The sequence below is a fragment of the Copadichromis virginalis genome, linkage group LG5 (genome assembly GCF_057382275.1).
Source record: "Copadichromis virginalis isolate Kocher_CV1m ecotype Utaka linkage group LG5, C_Virginalis_male_GT1.1, whole genome shotgun sequence".
NCBI lineage: Eukaryota > Metazoa > Chordata > Actinopteri > Cichliformes > Cichlidae > Copadichromis > Copadichromis virginalis.
In genome coordinates, this window is record NC_140622.1 from 36,872,049 (window position 1) to 36,889,513 (window position 17,465).

General features: G+C 39.5%; 1 protein-coding gene across 1 annotated transcript; it reads right to left on the reverse strand.

Annotated features, from left to right (window-relative positions):
• Nucleotides 1-1,750: 1,750 nt before the first annotated feature.
• LOC146710258 (protein Wnt-2b-A-like) lies at nt 1,751-12,172 on the reverse strand. The gene is made up of 5 exons (XM_085457621.1): nt 11,617-12,172; nt 8,539-8,759; nt 7,442-7,719; nt 6,394-6,658; nt 1,751-3,972 (listed from the first exon to the last, which is right to left on the reverse strand). Exons 1-5 carry the CDS (start codon nt 11,778-11,780, stop codon nt 3,743-3,745), a joined length of 1,158 nt encoding a protein of 385 aa, XP_085313747.1. The 5' UTR covers nt 11,781-12,172; the 3' UTR covers nt 1,751-3,742.
• Between the last annotated feature and the right edge of the window lie 5,293 nt (nt 12,173-17,465).

Genomic DNA, 17,465 nt, shown 5'->3' on the forward strand with positions numbered 1-17,465 from the left:
AATTTCACTTGGACGAATAGCATGTAATCCCGTTCCTTCTTTACCCTTCGGGTTATGTCTCTTTGATTGGCAAAATAAGTAACCACTGACTGTTTTCATGTGTATTGCTATGGTTATTTGCTTAAGAGTAGCGCAGCTTTTTTGCTGTTTGCTAATTATTGGTTGCTGGCGATGCTGAAATTGACATGGCAATGCATGCTGAGGTCTAAAGATAACACTTAAATCAGACTAGTTTAATGTTATTTGCTTTACAAGAGTAAACTTGTCTTATTGCAAACCTGGTTTTGTCACACATATTGAATGTGAATGTCCTCACCCTAAATCTTTACTGCTGCTTATACTCCTCCTGCACCTCCTCAACAATTTATCCATGGCCTGCAGTGTATGATTGGGATGTAAGATGACATTGTTTGCACTGTTTGCATCGTGAATGCTGATTCAGGTTAATGGTGGATTTACTCGTTCCAAAAGATAAATTGTATTTTGTGAGGAAAAAAGTGTCACATCAGCTATAAAATATTCACAGGCTCTTCCTGCTGCAGTAACAGCTGCTGCCCAACTCAAGTTTTCTTGAAAATGGCACTAAAATCTGAAATGTTTGGTTTTTTGCTTGTTACTATAGATTTGGTGGTGAAGTAGATACTTGAAATAAGGCTAAGTGTTTTAAAGAGTCTGTTCCTTGGCCTTTACATGCATACATTTTGATTTATATCTAAATTTTACTCCTTTTACCAGTAACAAATCTGTAAGATATCACTTGGCAAGTAATAAACTATAGCAGCTACAGTCGAGTCCAATTTCATGTCCACATAAAACCCTTAATTACTCCTGATGGGGTCATAAGGGTGATCTTCTTTTCCAAGAACAACACTGAAACTGTTGGGACATTTCATTTAAAAAATAATTTTCATTTCCAAAGCGCTCTACAGTGCAATGGTTTCAGCATGCATGCGTATCAGCATGTTTCTCATATTACTATAGGCAAGTCACAGATGTATATGTGATCGGAGTGCAACGACTTAGACTGGAGTACTTGTCAAGCAAGGCTAAAATAAACATGTTTGGTTTAAAAGTGGCATAGCAATAAATTGTTCTTGAGTCATTACAGTTTGTGAGTACGGATTATGGAATTTCTTTCTTCTGCTTCCCATGAATGTGAAGCATCCATGTGGACCACACTGTCCCCTGAGACCATTTTAGCTCTGAAATGTTGTTAAACCATTTGATATCACTGCGATGGCAGTGAATGCCTGCAATGCCACTCCTTTTATTTTTACAGACTTCAACTGGGTGACCCACACTGGAGGACAAAGTAGCACAGATACTATGACTAATTTGAAGATCAACAATATATTAATAGAAATTTCTTTGTTTATACAGCTTAATAGTTGGTCGATCAAGAAATTACTTAAAAAAAAAACCTAAATAAATTGTTATATTTCAATTTAAAGATATTTTGTGATTCTTTTTATCACGCTATCTAAGACTACCATCAGTCTTGTTATGCTAATAAAAAAATATTTGTCTAACACTGAACAATGAACTTTAAAAAAAAAAACCAAACTGGTCATTTGCATTGTTTTTATCCCGTCCACGCCATAGCTAAGGTAATGATAACTGTAATAGGAGACCAGGGGAATACCTAAAACCCAAATATATACATGTGGGTTATAGGCCCTTAGGCTTAATTGAGAAGATTATTATTACTGTTTTTCTGCCTGGAATTAAAAAAAAGAAAAAGAAAAACATCTGGAAGTTGACATCTTTTAATAGTAGACCGAACAGAACCAAATGAACTCATAATTATGACACTGGCGCTCCATAAATCCAAATCAGTGAAACTCCTGTGGTTACAGATGTAGGATTGAATATAGCATGTTAAAACTTATAAAGAACTTGGGAATTAAAAGTATGAACAGAACAGCACAGGTCCAGGCCTGAGCCCACAATCTGAAACAGTTTTCCTCTTATCTTTCAAAAACAGCTAAATTACTCTTCATTTACATTCAAAACTGGCTTTTTTCTGTTTTTTTTCTTGCTTGCAATTAACTTTTGACTTGGTGTCATTTGCTGTTGTCCAAAGCACTTTATTTTGGCTGTGCCTCTCATTACGTGGAGTTGAAACAATTTGTTGACTCTTAGCATTTCACAGCTTGTTGTCAGATTCATTTAGATCTATAAACTCCTCTGAGGGTTGTGTCTCCAATGGCTTAACACTATGTCTGGCTGCACTGCCAGATGTTAGAAAGCCAAATGCAAGGTCTGTAGCTACTTCAGTGCTCTTTTTGCAATGGCTTGGCTTTGTTTCATGAAATAATTCACTTCTTAAAAACCGGCCAGAGCCAGTGAGTGTGTCCACAAAGAACTGAAAGCACAGTTGCATAAGATTGCATTATAAATATGTTCTGTCACAATATGATGGCTGAACAAATATGCTGTTTTGGCCTTTGTAATAAGGATAAGGCAAATGTTAAACAAAAGCTCTATTTAAGATAAATCAGTCTGGAAACTAATATTGAGTTTTGAAAATATTTGCAGCTCCAGTGACATATCAGGAAGGCCGGTTTAATAGTTTGTATTCATTATAATGCAGTTGTATGACACTGCAATTTACAATTTTGGAGGGTCACTACGTCCAAAATAAAGAAGCTTTGTATTTCTCTTTTTACTGTGCACTTGTCTGCATTAGCATGGCCTATGGAATTTGTTTAAAGTTCACAGTAGTAATGGAAGCAAAAACAAAGAACCGGAGGTAGAAATTACAATTTTTTTCCATGAAGCTGAATGATTTGTTAGATCTGTTACAGTCAAATATTAGCATACTGTACAAGTATCTTTCAAACAACAGACCAAAATTTGTGAGGCTATTTTGATGTGTTGGTGTGTCCACAATCCTTGTATACAAAGTGAGCTGTCACTGTAAATGATAAGTCTTTGCTTGCTCTTCTGTTTGTGGCTCCTTTGACCTTACAATGTGATTACCTGGCTTTAATTAAGAAAGACCTCTTGGAAAGCGCTATATTTATTTAGTGTGATAGCTGCACAAATTAGCAGCAGTGGTTTCGGGTGCACGGTGGGATCAAAAAAGTTTTGGAAGTTTTGGAAAAGCAAAAACCACAGGCTAACACCAGTTTCCAAGTAATCATGTGCAGAGGTCTGCTGTAACATCTGGACCACTCACCCTACCCATTAGATTTGGTTCTAAACAACTTGGATCTTTTTTCATAAAATTAAGTAAAAAATTTAAAGGTCACTGTTTTGCCACTGTGGAGTGTGAGTGCACTAAAAGGGAGTGTTCTAATAGAATGGGAATCAGTCCAGAGGTGTACAAGGCAACCTTGAAGGAGCGATCGGCAGACAAAGTACTACTGTGATTATCTCTTTCATCTCTTATGTGCACACAGTTTTTACATACTATAAAACAAGAAGCAGGCAGTAGCTCATATATCTGCCTCAACCAAGGGTACATTTACAACAGAATATAATATTAAGCCATTTTGCATCAAAGTTTCAAAGTCTGATTCAAAAACGCTCCGCACATTATTTTTTAAAACACTTTTTAAAGCAGCACATGATCAGTAACTGGTTCTAATTTCCAGTTTACTATCACCTAACAAATGTTTGTGAAGTATAAAAGCATCAAAAGCCAGAGGTATTATAGTTAAAAGATCCCAACTAGAATGGAGTCATTAGTGCACAGGCTAATGAGTCAGGTGCACGTTTGATTTGTCCGCTCTCCTTCCTAGGTTACGTCCAGCCAGTCGGGTCGCTTGTGGGGTTTGCAGGTGTGAACGTCCACTACGTTTTCACAGTCTTTGCACTCCACAGCGCAGCACCACTTGAACTTGCACTCACACTTAGTGACACGTTTGACTCGCATGGTGTCGTAGCCACGCCCACAGCACATGACTTCACAGCCATCTATGCCTCTTGAGGACTTGTTGCACACTCTGCCTGCTGTGCCCAAGGAGCCTATAATGAGAATAAAGGACCAGAGATGTTGTTTTGGCATACAAAGAATATTGGTACTGCAACTGACAGGAAAAGGGTTAGTTTATTAGAAGACAGCCATCTGTGCATGCCCTGCCAGACTATTAAAATAAATAGTTATCACTATAAGAAATACAGGTTAGGATGAAAGAAATCAAATGTTTGTTATACGTATGATACTTTTGTTTACATATATTAAACAGCTAATATAAAATTTAACTTAACACAAGCAGTGGATTTCATGACACTTCTGTAATATGTTAAAGTTTTAAAGGTCAGGGACTCTTTTATTTTTTGTTTTAGAAAAAACAATTGATTTGGACTGATAATATGCAGCAGATTCAATTAGATTTAAGGGAACAGAAATACCTGCTGCTGACAGAAATGATGCTGATCAACATGAAACAAAGATGTGTCCTGTAGAGCTACAGAGAGGGGTGATACCTCTGTGTGCTTTCATTATTAAATCACTGATAAGTACAGCTCCTTGATTAGAAGTTGCTTCTTATTTTAAAGTAGGCATAATATAGAACTTTAATTGTGCACATCCAGTAACTATACTGGGTTTCCTGTCTATGCATTCCCTTGGGGAACTGAACGATTTATACCACAAATAAATAGTCTGACTGACCGCTCAAATGTCTTTCCACCATAAGCTACATTCACCTTTTCGCATGTATCCATAGAGCACTTTTTTCAATATACCTAAGTGTTTTATCTCCTGTGCGTTCACACCTAAAACCCATTTAGAATCCCAATTTAACCTAAGAGGCATGTCTCAGTGCTCAGAAGGAAGCTGGGGTAGACACAGATCCACTGCACTGTGCCATCCAACTCAGCTTAATAGCATTTTGAAAATTTTCCATGATTACGTGGATGCCCAGGAGTGAAAGCTGGCAGAAGTTATTATTGGCAATGTTCATGTTGATGCTGAAAACTGAAACTGTTTTGCCAAAGCAAAATATCACTTTCCCTCACTCTTCAGCAGGCTATAAGCTTCCCAACAGAATAGTCTCAGACCTAAATGCAATTGTGTTCATGTACTCAGGTGTAAAATCCAAGCCTAAGATCAGGTGCCAGGTCCATTAACAAAGCATCCCAGAAGTCTAGAGAACAAAGGATAAGAGGAGATCTTCCCCTCAGGCTCTAGGGAGTGGAGCTTAATGCTGACCAAAGGAAAGATTTGAAAAATAAGCCTGCATGTATCCTTAGGCTGTGAATTCCTATACAATGAAGATTAGTGGTGAGGAGGGTCATCGGCTACTTTTTAAGATCACCTTTTAACAAGGAAAGGCAGCTTTTCCTTTGAGCAAACACACCTTCATTGCATCTCAGTTGTCAAAGTGCGGCCAAGCTAACCGCAGGTAGGAGTGACAGAATCTGTTAAGTTAGAACCAACGTGTCCCCTGCACATGCCATCGTCCCTAACATATTAACAGTGAGTTAGCAAAGTTCTTCACGCTCTACTGAAGGAGCTGGACTTTAGGAAAGAGATGAGCCTAACAAGGCAAAGCAAACATTAGGTATTAAAGGAGATGTTAAAGGTCAAATCACTGAACTTTAAGCTGTGAAGGAATGCAAGCCTGCAGTCAATGAGTCTCTGATTCTCATAGATTTTGTTAAGCAGTCGGTCCTATTTGCCCCATCCCATAACAACATACTCATGATTTTAAATTAAATAATAATAACAGTATTTTACACAAAAATGATTAAACTGTTTAAGCACAACTTCAAAAGGACTTCACTGAATCTCAGAATGTGAGTTGCTGATGTTTTCCACAAACACAACATATCAATATGCTACTCCTCAGAAGTTAAAAGGACCCTCCTTAAGGCAATTTCTTTACTGTAATAATAAATGATTGTCATAATAATATTACTCTTGTGTAACAGTGGCACTTTACTAAAGTTTGACATGTTAAAAACAGAATTAGCAGGTTAGCACAAGCAAGTTATTTAAGAATTATCAGCATTGGCCAATAATAATAATAAAAACCCTTCTTTTAAACTTCACTAGTCTCACTAGTGGCACATATCACCTGCCTAAACGTTGTTTTCCCAAAGACAGTGGCCTCCTTCAGCAGGACAGTGTTTCCCACTACACTACAAAAGCTGCTGGTGTTGGAAAAAAGCTCAGGGTGTTGACCAGGCCTCCAGACACCACAGTGTAATCGAACATTTGTTGAATATGCTGGGAAGAGTAGATCCACGGAAACCCCCACCTGCTGCAATTGCAGGACCCAAATGATCTGCTGCCAACATGCTGGTGCCAAATACCAATGAACACCCTCAGAGATCTCTTGTCCATCCCTCAACTAGTCAAAGCTGTTCTGACTGAGGACTGTGGATGTACACAATATAAAGCAAGGGGTTTTATTTTTGTAGCTTATTTGTGTGTCTCACCTGCTGCACGGTCCATGAGACAGTAATCTGGAGAGTTCTCAACAAAGACTAACTCATTCTTGGTGCTTCCCTTAAAGTCCTTGTCAGCCACAATAAATCCTGTCCCATCTTGGTTCATGGTTACCTCGACGGCTGTGTTGTACTTCTTGCGAAGATAGTCTCCAGTTCGCCTGAAGTCAGACATAGCCAGCCAACAGGTTCTGAGAGAACAGGAACCACTGACCCCGTGACACTTGCACTCCAGCTTCATAAAGCGCTTCACTGCCTGGAGCAGAGATCAAAGGTGACACAGTGTCAAGCCAACAATGTTGTACAAGAGAAGATGTAGGTGTAATAAGCTCTCCTAGCATAACGGTTAGCTAAATATTCTTAATGTAACAGCTTTTACGTCATTATCCTTCAGAGACGTCTTTACTGAAAAAGCCATGTCAATAACTTGAACAGTGCAGAATTTAATGCTATGGGACCCTCATATGCAGTTATCATATTAATATGCATTATGCTGGATCATCAATAGATGCTGGGATAATGCGGAATATTCTCAATAAACAGATTCTTAGTCTTAAGAGATTTACTTCCTAGTCAAGTAAGTCAACTAGCCTAGTAGTTGAAGACATCTTTAGGCAAAAAAGAATTTCTAGTGATTTTAAGAGTCGATGTTTATTATGACCAACTTTAAGCTTGGAGAGACCAATCTATGACTCACAGAAGACGGATGAGTTGAAGGGCCATGTGTATCTCTCAGGTTTTGTGACACGTCTTTTTTTGGTTTTTATTTCTACTTTTTTTTTTTCTTCATTGGGTCTTTCTTAAGCTATCTCTTGTGTGCAGACACAAAAAGGGTTCATCGCTTGAGTTGGGTGCCTTTTTATGTTTGAATAAATTTGTAGGTCAATGTTACGTTTAACAAAAACAACAATAAAAGCGTCCCCTGAAAATGTTCCTGAAAAGCCTGTTGTTTTCATTGTTACTTCCTAAATATGTCTAAATTTACAATTCCATTAAGAGATAAAGCTTAAACATTAATATAAAAAACGTTTCCACTGACCATCCGACCGCATCGGTTGTTGTGCAGATTCATCAGGGCTCGAGCATCTTTCACCATCCTCTCACGGGCGTCGACGAAAGCTTTGGCAAATTTTATGCCATAGTTGATGTTGTCGCTGCATCCGCCCCAGTCAAAATTGCCTTTGTCGTCACTGTCTTGCCCTCGTTTTTGACTGTCACAGGTGCAGATCTTCATTTCCCCCTGACTGCAGGCCCTGGTAATGGCGTAGACCACTCCTGCTGAAGAGATGGCGTACACAAATGCTGCCTCTCTGCTGCCTGGATAGACGGGGAAGGGAGCGTTGCAATTGCAATCATTTAAAGAAGTAACTTACGACTGTTGGTAAAGAGAGACCTAATGTTGCCTATATCTGACATGTGACATTATTCAAAAGTTGTCATAGCACTTGTTTTTCTCAGCTGTTCTTCTAGTGCCCAGAGCCATGTGTTATTGGTGAGTAAAGCAGTCATCTCTCTGCAAATTCTACAAGGTAGGCATACCAAGATCAGTCCATCTATGGTGGATGGTCCAGACAGTGGTAGCAGCATGTCAGCTATAACATTAGACCAGCCGACTCTCCTTTCACCTATTAATTTGCACAGATGGCAGCTTTCTAAGTCATTGAGCAGTGTTTTCATTTTAGATGAGAGGAGATTTTGGAGGTTATTTGGTCTGGCTGTCCCACCCTCCTCCTGTTCTCATTCCTGCTCACGCAATGAAGCAGAACACAGGCGAGATGTCAGGGAGTAAAGCTTTGTCTGGCTGCCAGAAACATCTACCCAAATATTTACATCTCCTATTACTGTTTATACATCACCAGTGTGGATCTCTCAATCTGCTACTTGTTTTCAGAGAACATCCACTTTCCCAATGTTCCTTCATTCCTGAGAAGGTAAAAAACCCACAACAATTTCTCTTTCTGTTTGCATTCCGGGGTAAAGTTGATTTAATAAGACACCTATTAATTCCCTGCTTATCTGATAACAGAGGAGACATTTATGAGGATGATTAACTTGAGTGTCACTGATATAAACAACCACTGTCACGCACAAAGAACCACACAGATAGAAGCCTTAGCCATGTATGTTCAGACTCACTTCGGAGCATCACCCTGCCAAAAACAGTGTGGTCCCGGTCCAGCGTGCTGCAGTTCCAGCGGTGGTGTCTGAACTGATGTTGGCACTCTTTGATCCACTCTTTGGCTCCCTCGCTGATGGACTGCATCAGGTCTGGGTGCCGCTGGCAGAGCTGCCGTTGCTTGTTCACAAGACCGGGAATGTTGTCGCATATCACCCGCGCACCCAGAGCTCCGATGTACCTGCGCACAGATCCATCGAACACAGTGTTGGTAAATTCAAGGACAATTCCACTGAAAGCGCACTCTGTGGTAGTGCACCTGCAGCTGTCACTAGACTGTGTGCCAGGATTTCTTTTTCCAGTGAGTTTACTTTCAAATTTGCCTTCCTGTTTTCATCGAGACAAAAACAGAAAAAATTGTGTAGCTAGCTGAGCTAGCTGATTTGCAAGAGGTTAAGGTCCAATCTGATTTTCAAGAAATATACAAATAGTGGAAATAGTACAAATAACAGAGACGTATGTTTGCTGCATTTAGGGTAATGGGGTGAAGCCCACCCTACATGGCCTTTGGTGTGCCACTTGTTTTAAATGCCAACACATGTAAGCTGTCAGCGTGAAATCTGGTCTGACTACATCTTCAAACAATTCACATTTCTAATCAAATGTGTAAAAAATTGGGAAATTGGGAACTCTGAGTGAAGAAGATTCCAGTGTTTACCAGATATAGAGGGTCCCCCAAAAAATCTTTGGGTTATATTATGGGTAACCAACATTTAAGAGCTCATTAAATTCTATGGACTCAAAGGAGCCTGCTACTGATCACTGCTGCTTTCATGTTAAAAAAAGCCCTTTAACTATCAGACATCTGTACTCAGTGCTCCTTCTTTGTAATCACAGGGTTCTCAAGTGCAGCCTGCAGTCTAGGAGCAACCCCTGAGCAACATTTAATTCAGTTGCCATTCAGTGAGGTACAGCAGTATGGTAGAAAATATTCATTATATATTTAATAAAAAAAATGTTTTAATATTCCCAAATGTGGCTAGTGTAAAAATAGGAAAGGCTCTCCCACTAATGGAGAATTTTAAACTAGCAAAAGAAATAGATAAAAAAGAAAAGAAAACAATTACCAGCATAAATTTAACAAACTGACAAATTTAAAAGATTAAACAGCCAGGTGCTCCTAGCAGGTGTGGTCTGAAGCATTCAGGTTTGTGTTAACACAATGTCATGTGCAATACTCAAAGAAATTACAGATAAATAAATAATAATAAAGCAAGTAAATTATGGCTTGTTTGGAAAAGTTGCCAGGAGAAAGGCTCTTCTCTAAAAAGACAAGGCAGCATGTCTTTTGCAAAGTTGTATCTAAGCAAACCACGAGACTGCCCCAGGACAAAAGCAGTTCTTTGGTTTGTTTTATGGAACATTAAACATCAAGTAAGCTATAGTAAAGCTGCTAAGTGGATTGTATTGCCTTCAGACAAAGAGAGGACAAACTGTTTTTCTTTTTCTGTCTTCTGTGCCAGTTAACTTTACTATTACTACTTTTCTCCCCGTGTAAAATGTTTTTCGATGAATCTAAATTATTGATACTGTTCCTACTTTTCTTCACATTCATCCCCATTGTCTTCTTAAGACTCAGATATTCAGGATGTTGAAGAGATTATTACATTCCTCTCGTTCAGTGAAATGCATTTGCTTCCTGCTTTCTTCAAATAATCCCCAACTTTGTAACAACTCTTAAGAAGGGTGATCACATGCTGATTGCATTGTGACTCTGGGGGTTCTCTTATCAACAGGACATGGCCGTCATCTACAGTACAAATGAGCACTCCCCCCCCCCCCCCCCCCCCCAGTCCATCTATAAGCCTACACACTCTATTCTCCATCCGGATATCATTATAGTCCCTAATCCCAGCCGCATTTGTGTTGCCTGGCCACTGAGACAGAAACAGATATAGCAGGTAGTTTCCACTCCTCTTATGGCTGTCCCAGTCCCATTCTAGATGCAACTATCTGCCTGAGCAGTATAGCAGAACAGAAGCACTGCTTGCGTTTACTGTGTGTTGTACAAACCAGCTGTGCCAAAGGACCCCTGACTCTCCAAGAGGACACACACAGAAGAAGAGAGAAGTGCAGCAAGGCGCACAGTGCTTATATAAATTATTACAATAGTTAAAAATAGGCCTAAACAATTCAAAGGAAGATTTCTAAAAAAAAAAGCAGGAATCAATTACGTTTTTCTTTGGAATTTCTCAACGATTTATTCACAGTTTACTCTGAATTTGCCTGAAAGGGAAACTCAAGAGCAAATTGGATGATATGTGCTTTCGGCTCTCTTGGGAAATTACCAGACATAGCATTATTTACAATGGGTGCGTTTTAGCTTTAAATAAATTCATAAATTAGATCTTAACTGTTATGAAGTGTAGGGTAAGATCTTAAAATGGGGGGTTTCCCTTGGCTAGTTAAATGTAAAGTCATTTAATAGGTTTTCTGTTAAGTGTCACCTGAAATATGAGAACAACAATGTCAGGTGAGAGAGACTGGGGGTGGGGGGTCTCCAGCATGTTTTAGGTCTTGAAAACCTCAAGAGAAATCATCAAGGGGCATTTATTCATGCACCAACGCCTGCACCTGCCGTGTACTCTGGGCAAAATAGATGGATAGGGGAGACGCCCCCTTCCCCCCATACACACACACCCAAACACACACATCAACATCATTAATCTTCATGAACTTTGGATACACAGCCTGCTCTTTTCGTTTATGGATGTGGATGTTCATGTGAGCAAAGTAGATCTTTTACTAGAAAATCTGAGAAGTAAGCAGGTGTAAATTACATATAAACAGACGGATTTCTCATCTTTAAATCTGTAACAGCTCCAAGGACAAGGATACATAGGGTTAAACAATAAAATCCACTGTAAGATAACTTTTTCAACTGCAAACTTAATTAATTAAAACTAATCGTTATCTATATTTTCTGGGTGAAATTTTGCCCTTGTTGTCGTTGTTGTAAGTCGTACTTTATATTCGATTGGTATGTGACACCAACCAATCGGACGAACCATCAAATTCCTCTCAGTGGTGAAACTTACCACCACGATGAATCCACTATCGGTGTGAATATGAGCAGGAGCAAAATAAAGATGAAGTATATTTTAGAGATGGGTTTGGAGTGATGGTGGTTTCCTGCCCCATTTCTGATCCTCATTGCTTTCTCCGACAAGCCCGTAGATGTCATCATGTTTCTTCTTTTCATGTATTGGCTGTGCAATAAGGCGTGAAAGTCCTTGACGCCTGCGCGTCCTCCATCATCTGGTGGAAATAAAAGTTAGGAAAGAGGAAAAGTGCTTTTGAGACCCCTCAGTTATTCGCTGTCATAATGCAGCCTTGATTTTCTAGCATTACATCCATAAGCTTTGGACATTGCACTTAAGTGAGCGGGATGAGTCCTTCGTTTCAGACAATCTTGCGTAGATTCACGTCTTCTCCTCAGCTGTTGCGCTCCGAATCTGGCTTCACTAAATCTGTGAGAAGTTGCAAACTATAAAATCCAATGCCGATGATCAGTTTCGTAACTGATAAAAGCCACTCGAATCAGATCCTGACATAGGAAAAGTGTCTGCGTGGATGGGACAGGCGCTGCTCACCTTTCATCCCACTTGCCGATAATGAAGATGCGCACCGAAACGCTGCGCTTTCCTCTTCAGTGCGTCAGCTGTCTGCGCCTCCCCTCCCTCCCTTCTCACCACACCAATGCCCTTTGTCAAAAAATTACAGAGACCGGTATGCAGATCTGCAGACAGAAGGAAAGGAGGTTCTGCCTGACTTCTCCCGGCAAATCAATTAATCCACTCTTTAATTTACACCTGCATCACAGTTCGTTAGCTCATTTAATTAAAAGGTCGGTAAGAAGGTTGTCTCTGTTTTCTCTTTCTGTCATATGAGAGAAAGTTTAGTTTGGAAAAATCAGATCTCAGTAATGATGCAAGTGTGTAAGCGTTTACACATGATCAGAAATACATAATCCTTCCCAGGGCTCATTGCATCTGCTCCTCTAATGTAACTGGTCTCATCTTTTTTAAGATTTTAGGTTGTGTGGTCCCTGGCAAAGGAACACATGTTTAAACAGATTTACAATCGCTGACATGCAGAAGTTTCAGTCCAAAATTAAACTTGTCATTAAGTGGCCAGTTTGTTTATTACGTTCAGCAAAACTCTTTGCAAATCTGGCTTTACAGTAAATATAACCTTTAACAGCATCTATAGAACAGAGGAGAGAGTTCCCCAAATAGAGAATCCAATAGATGCATGCAAAGGTATGAACTCATAAGGTAAAAGGCAAAGGATGATTACACAATACTGATCCGGTCCAGATTTTGCTCTTATTCTTCTGTTTTGTTTGTTTACTGTACGTTGCACAAAGCCACTCCTATGCATATGTTTTAATAAACTGTATGCATGTATGTGTATAATATATACATATAAGAGAAGACATCAAGCTTGCAATCTACACCAAACCTGATCTGAACCACCCAAGCAGTGCTTTTGCTGTTTGTGTGTATTTTGCGTTTTCTTCTGTTCGTCTTTTCCACTATATCCAAATGCTTGCTCAGTCGGGATCATCTGATTGTTGCTGTTTTCTCTCTAATATTGTAGGGTCACTATGTTGCAATATAATGGGCCTTGAAGTGACTGTTATTGCGAATTAGTGCTGTATAAATAAAACTGAATCAAACTGCTAAAAGTTGACTCCACTCAGCAATTAGGCCTGGAAATACTTAAGGTGATGGAGAGTAAAACCCCAGTGCTAGAGTGTCTTTGTATTGAAAGCGTGTGGCCTGTGTGTTTGTGGCCACCTACGCCTTCCCTGTGAAGAGGAACACATTTGATTGTTGAACTGTTTGGCTTCCCTCATGTTTGTCATTTTTGATTCTTTTTGTTTCTCTTAGTAATCACAGATAAATATCTCTTCTGCCTCCCCGTCTCCTTTTTTTTTTTACAACAAAGGTCATGTAAGAGGCGTACACATGGATGAAAGATGCACCAGTATACGTTTAGACACTGAAAGCCCAGATGCTGCAAGAGTTCCCTCCAGTTACAACTGAACATGTAGAATAAAAATTTCCTTCTTTATTAATTTGAGCTCCACGTGAATAAAAGTAGATTTATTGTCGATCTTGAACAATTTTTAGAACTGTCACGTCCTGCAGTATTCTGCGGTTTATCCAAAATTTGGCATAGTGCTCAGTATAATTCCCTTCTGCTGAAAAATGATTAATAAATTACTAAAGTTTCCTCTGTGCCATGCAACCCAGTGGGAGAATAAAATGTTCTTTTTTGGTACAAGCATTTGAAACTCCCTTTGTAATTCCTCTGGAGCGCATGTTTGTAGTTCAGCTCATACCAGCAGTCCTGATCCAATATCAGCTGGGTAATGTGGAAACATCTGACCCACCTCAAGGACATTTCTGGCTTGTATCCCTTCGACTTAGGTGAGTAAATCAGTGTCTTGTGTATCCAGCAGGTAGGCAGACCAAGATGTCATGTGTATGAGTGTGTGAAGTCATTTTAATCAGTGCAAATCCAGGGTGTTATTTAGGGATGTAAGTAAAGGTCAATAACAATGCTGCTGCCTAAAAATACCACAGCACAGAGAGGAAATGTAATAGTGTGTTTTACATGTGAATGCAAACTGTTTTTCAGCTGGGAATTTACCAAGTTTTTTCTTAAAAGTACTATTTATCATTGTATAAGTATGTAATTATAAATTTTACTGATATAACATTGCATTCTTTACAATAATAATTTAGTAATGAAGGCTTAAAATCTCTGGCTCGTCTATTACTGCACATTTTCTCTTCTCGTCCTATGTCATAGACAAACATATAGGCCAGCTGTTTGTCCTTCAGTTATGTCATACCTGGCCTTAGGGCCATACTATGATCCTCATTACATGTAACCCTGTCTTTCTTTACCACAGGACAGGCTATTTTACAGTGACAACTCCATAACAAATTGCTTTACAGGGAGCAGGTGATGGTGGCGATAACATTCATCATCCAGGCCTCCCTCTACCCCTGTCTCGCTTTGAGCCAGCTCCAGCTGTGGTCTTTAAGGGGCTCAATATGGGGGCTTGAGCTCCTATTCTCAGCTCGTGTCGTGGCCCGGGATAATTTTGGATGGAGAAAATGAGATCAAGAAAAGAAAAGGAACAGGAGAATGAGAAAGTGACTGGGCCACTGCAACCACAGATGAGTGTGTAGATCGTAATGATTACAACATTTTGGGGGGTCCAATGCTGTCACTCATCGTCGATACAGACGATAAAATGAACGGCCAGACAGTTGTACTGTGCTTTCTTGGAACACGTCTGACTCCAAGATGAGGAGGCTGTAAATTTGTGGTTTAGCTCCTGACAGGTTATGCGCTCCCTCCTTGACCTCCGTTTCATCATCTCATTCACACGACATGACACTGCAACCATATGCCTAGTCTGAAATTGTAATAAAGCATGCCAGGGAGAGGCATGTGCTGGCAGCAATCCTTTTTCAAGTTCAAGTTCATTTATTTATATATAGTGAAATAGAGTGTATATTTTGCAGAGTGTGCAGTATCTAGCCCAGTTAATCTGACTACCAAGTTGGTCCCTGAATATCAGTTCGGTAGGCTGATATTTTGCCTTTGTGGCTTAACATCGGTAAAACTGCATAACCTTGCTGAAAACTCACTTTAGAAGTTATCATACCTAGACTACAAAACAATGTAACTGATATTTATTTTGCTAAATACCAAGATTTTCAGGGTCCTCACATAACGTTTTCAATTACTGACTATTTCTTGAACTCTGTGCCCTGCTGCTGAAGGCATCAGTGGCGTATGAGACAGAGTGAGCAGCCAGCATGGCTTCCCGGACTGCTGATGAGCTGTGACCCCTCACAGCTCATCAACCTGAGCCCGTGTTTATGGAGGCGGAGAAGGATGGGGCTTTGCTGTGTCTGTGCATGTCTGTGTTAGAAGTGGAGTACAGCTATGCTGTCCTACACTGGAATGTTAATTAGGTGAACTGAAAAAAAAGAGAGGTGACCTGTCCTGTTAACCGCCCATTGCTTTGCCCGCAACCAGGAGGGTAATTTAGTGTATCAAAAGAGCCGAGTTAGCAAGTGTTCACTGTTAGGACACTCGGACTAAGAATGTGATCGAGTCAGAGAGAATGCACACCTTGTCAATTTATTAGTCTGCTGCTTCTCCTCTTTCTGTATTTTGTGTGGACTTATAATAAAAAAAAAGGTTAATAAAAGGTCATTGCAACAATCTAGCTTCTCGCTCTTAACTGACTCTCTTAACAAGGAGCACAAAAACCAACCAGCTGAGTTAATTCAAAGATCTCATATTCATTTTTGAAATGGAACAAAAGCAAAATATAAAAATCCTCTTCTTAGTACACCCTTCCTTCAATCTAAGATATATTTCCATAAGATATGGGTGCTTCTTGCTCTGACTAAATTTTTTTTAAAAAGAAGCAAATAATACACTAACCTAATATCTTATGTTAATGGATTCACTCTCATTGTCAGCACAGAACTTACTTGATAAATTTTGCATGTAAGGCCTTCACGCAGAGGTTTCTGTCATTTCTAATGCATGTAGAGAAATAACAATTTTTCAGTCTGTAAAATTACAAACAGATGCACAGATAAACACACTTGCTTTTTACAGCCATATTTATGTAAAAGTACAATATAGAAATTGATTTAAAAATCTGATTCCATTCACAACTCAGCAAAGGCACCTGTGGCTTCTTATCAAGCACTGACCTCTGGTGGACACTGTTTGGCAGTACAATATTGAAAACATAAAAAGAAGCCACAACGTTTAAAATTACCTGTGTAATATTGTATGATATGAAGTTAAGTCCAGTAATTCTATTCACTGTGATGGACTGTGTTGGATTGTTAGACTATGTTTTTCAGAGTTGATTTGATGCAATGTTTGCTTGCTCTCAAGCACATCATTCCCAAAACAAAACAACATTTTTTCCTCTTTTCCTGCTCAAGACAACACACTCGCGTTTCTTCAAGACAACAGAACAACAGAGCAAATAACAGAATGATCAAAAAGATAACAGACATAAAGATGCACTGATACAGACGAGTGTCTTATGGGAAATAGACATTAAAAACTCTGTTTATTAAAGTAGTTTAATCGGACTAAAGGTTTGCTACATGCTCTGTCAACACAGACAGCAGCTTGTAAATGTAATTTTGAAACAGTTGACCCCTTGGTGCACAGTCACGCGAGCTGCCTGACACTGAGATGTTGGGAGCGGATCCTCGGGGTTTGGCAGGGTGGGGCCTGTATGCATGAAGCCTGATTGGATTGGGATCTCAGGGATTTAGAGGTCAGGTCAGCACCTTGGGCTCAATGTCATTTTTCTCAGGCTGTTCCTGAACAATTTTTGCAACAACTGCTTTTTTAAGAGGTGCATCGTGTTTTATGTACTGCTTTATGTTGCAGCGCATGTCCAATTTTGGATTTTTTTTGTTTTATATAGTATCCATTCACTACTTTGTTTGGTATACCGGTGCTAATTAATGCAAATATAAGTATAAACAGCCAATAACATGGCAACAACCTAGTGCTTGTAGACATGGTCAGTACAGCTTGCTGAAGTTCAAACTGAGCATCAGAATGAGGAAGAAAGGTGATTTGAGGGAGTTTGAATGGTTACAATTTCCCACACATGCATCTCTAGAATTTTCAGATAATTGTCTGGGAAAAAAAAGAAAGAAATATCTGTTACATCCAAGGTATGTGGAAAAGCATTCTTTGGTTGCACAGCGCGTCACATCTTGAAGCAGAAGGGCTATGGCATTAGAGGGCCACAGCATGCAACACTCCTGTTACATGCTAACCACAGGAAACTGAGATTACAATTCACACT

Bases quoted from the DNA above. Each gene is read 5' to 3' on its own strand.
- LOC146710258 (XM_085457621.1), bottom strand. From the start codon at position 11,780: ATGAAAAGAAGAAACATGATGACATCTACGGGCTTGTCGGAGAAAGCA. The intron at 8,760-11,616 runs GTAAGTTTCACC...ATCTGTGCGCAG, and splicing joins ATAGTGGATTCATCGTGGTG to GTACATCGGAGCTCTGGGTG. The intron at 6,659-7,441 runs GTCAGTGGAAAC...TCTCTGCTCCAG, and splicing joins ACAACCGATGCGGTCGGATG to GCAGTGAAGCGCTTTATGAA.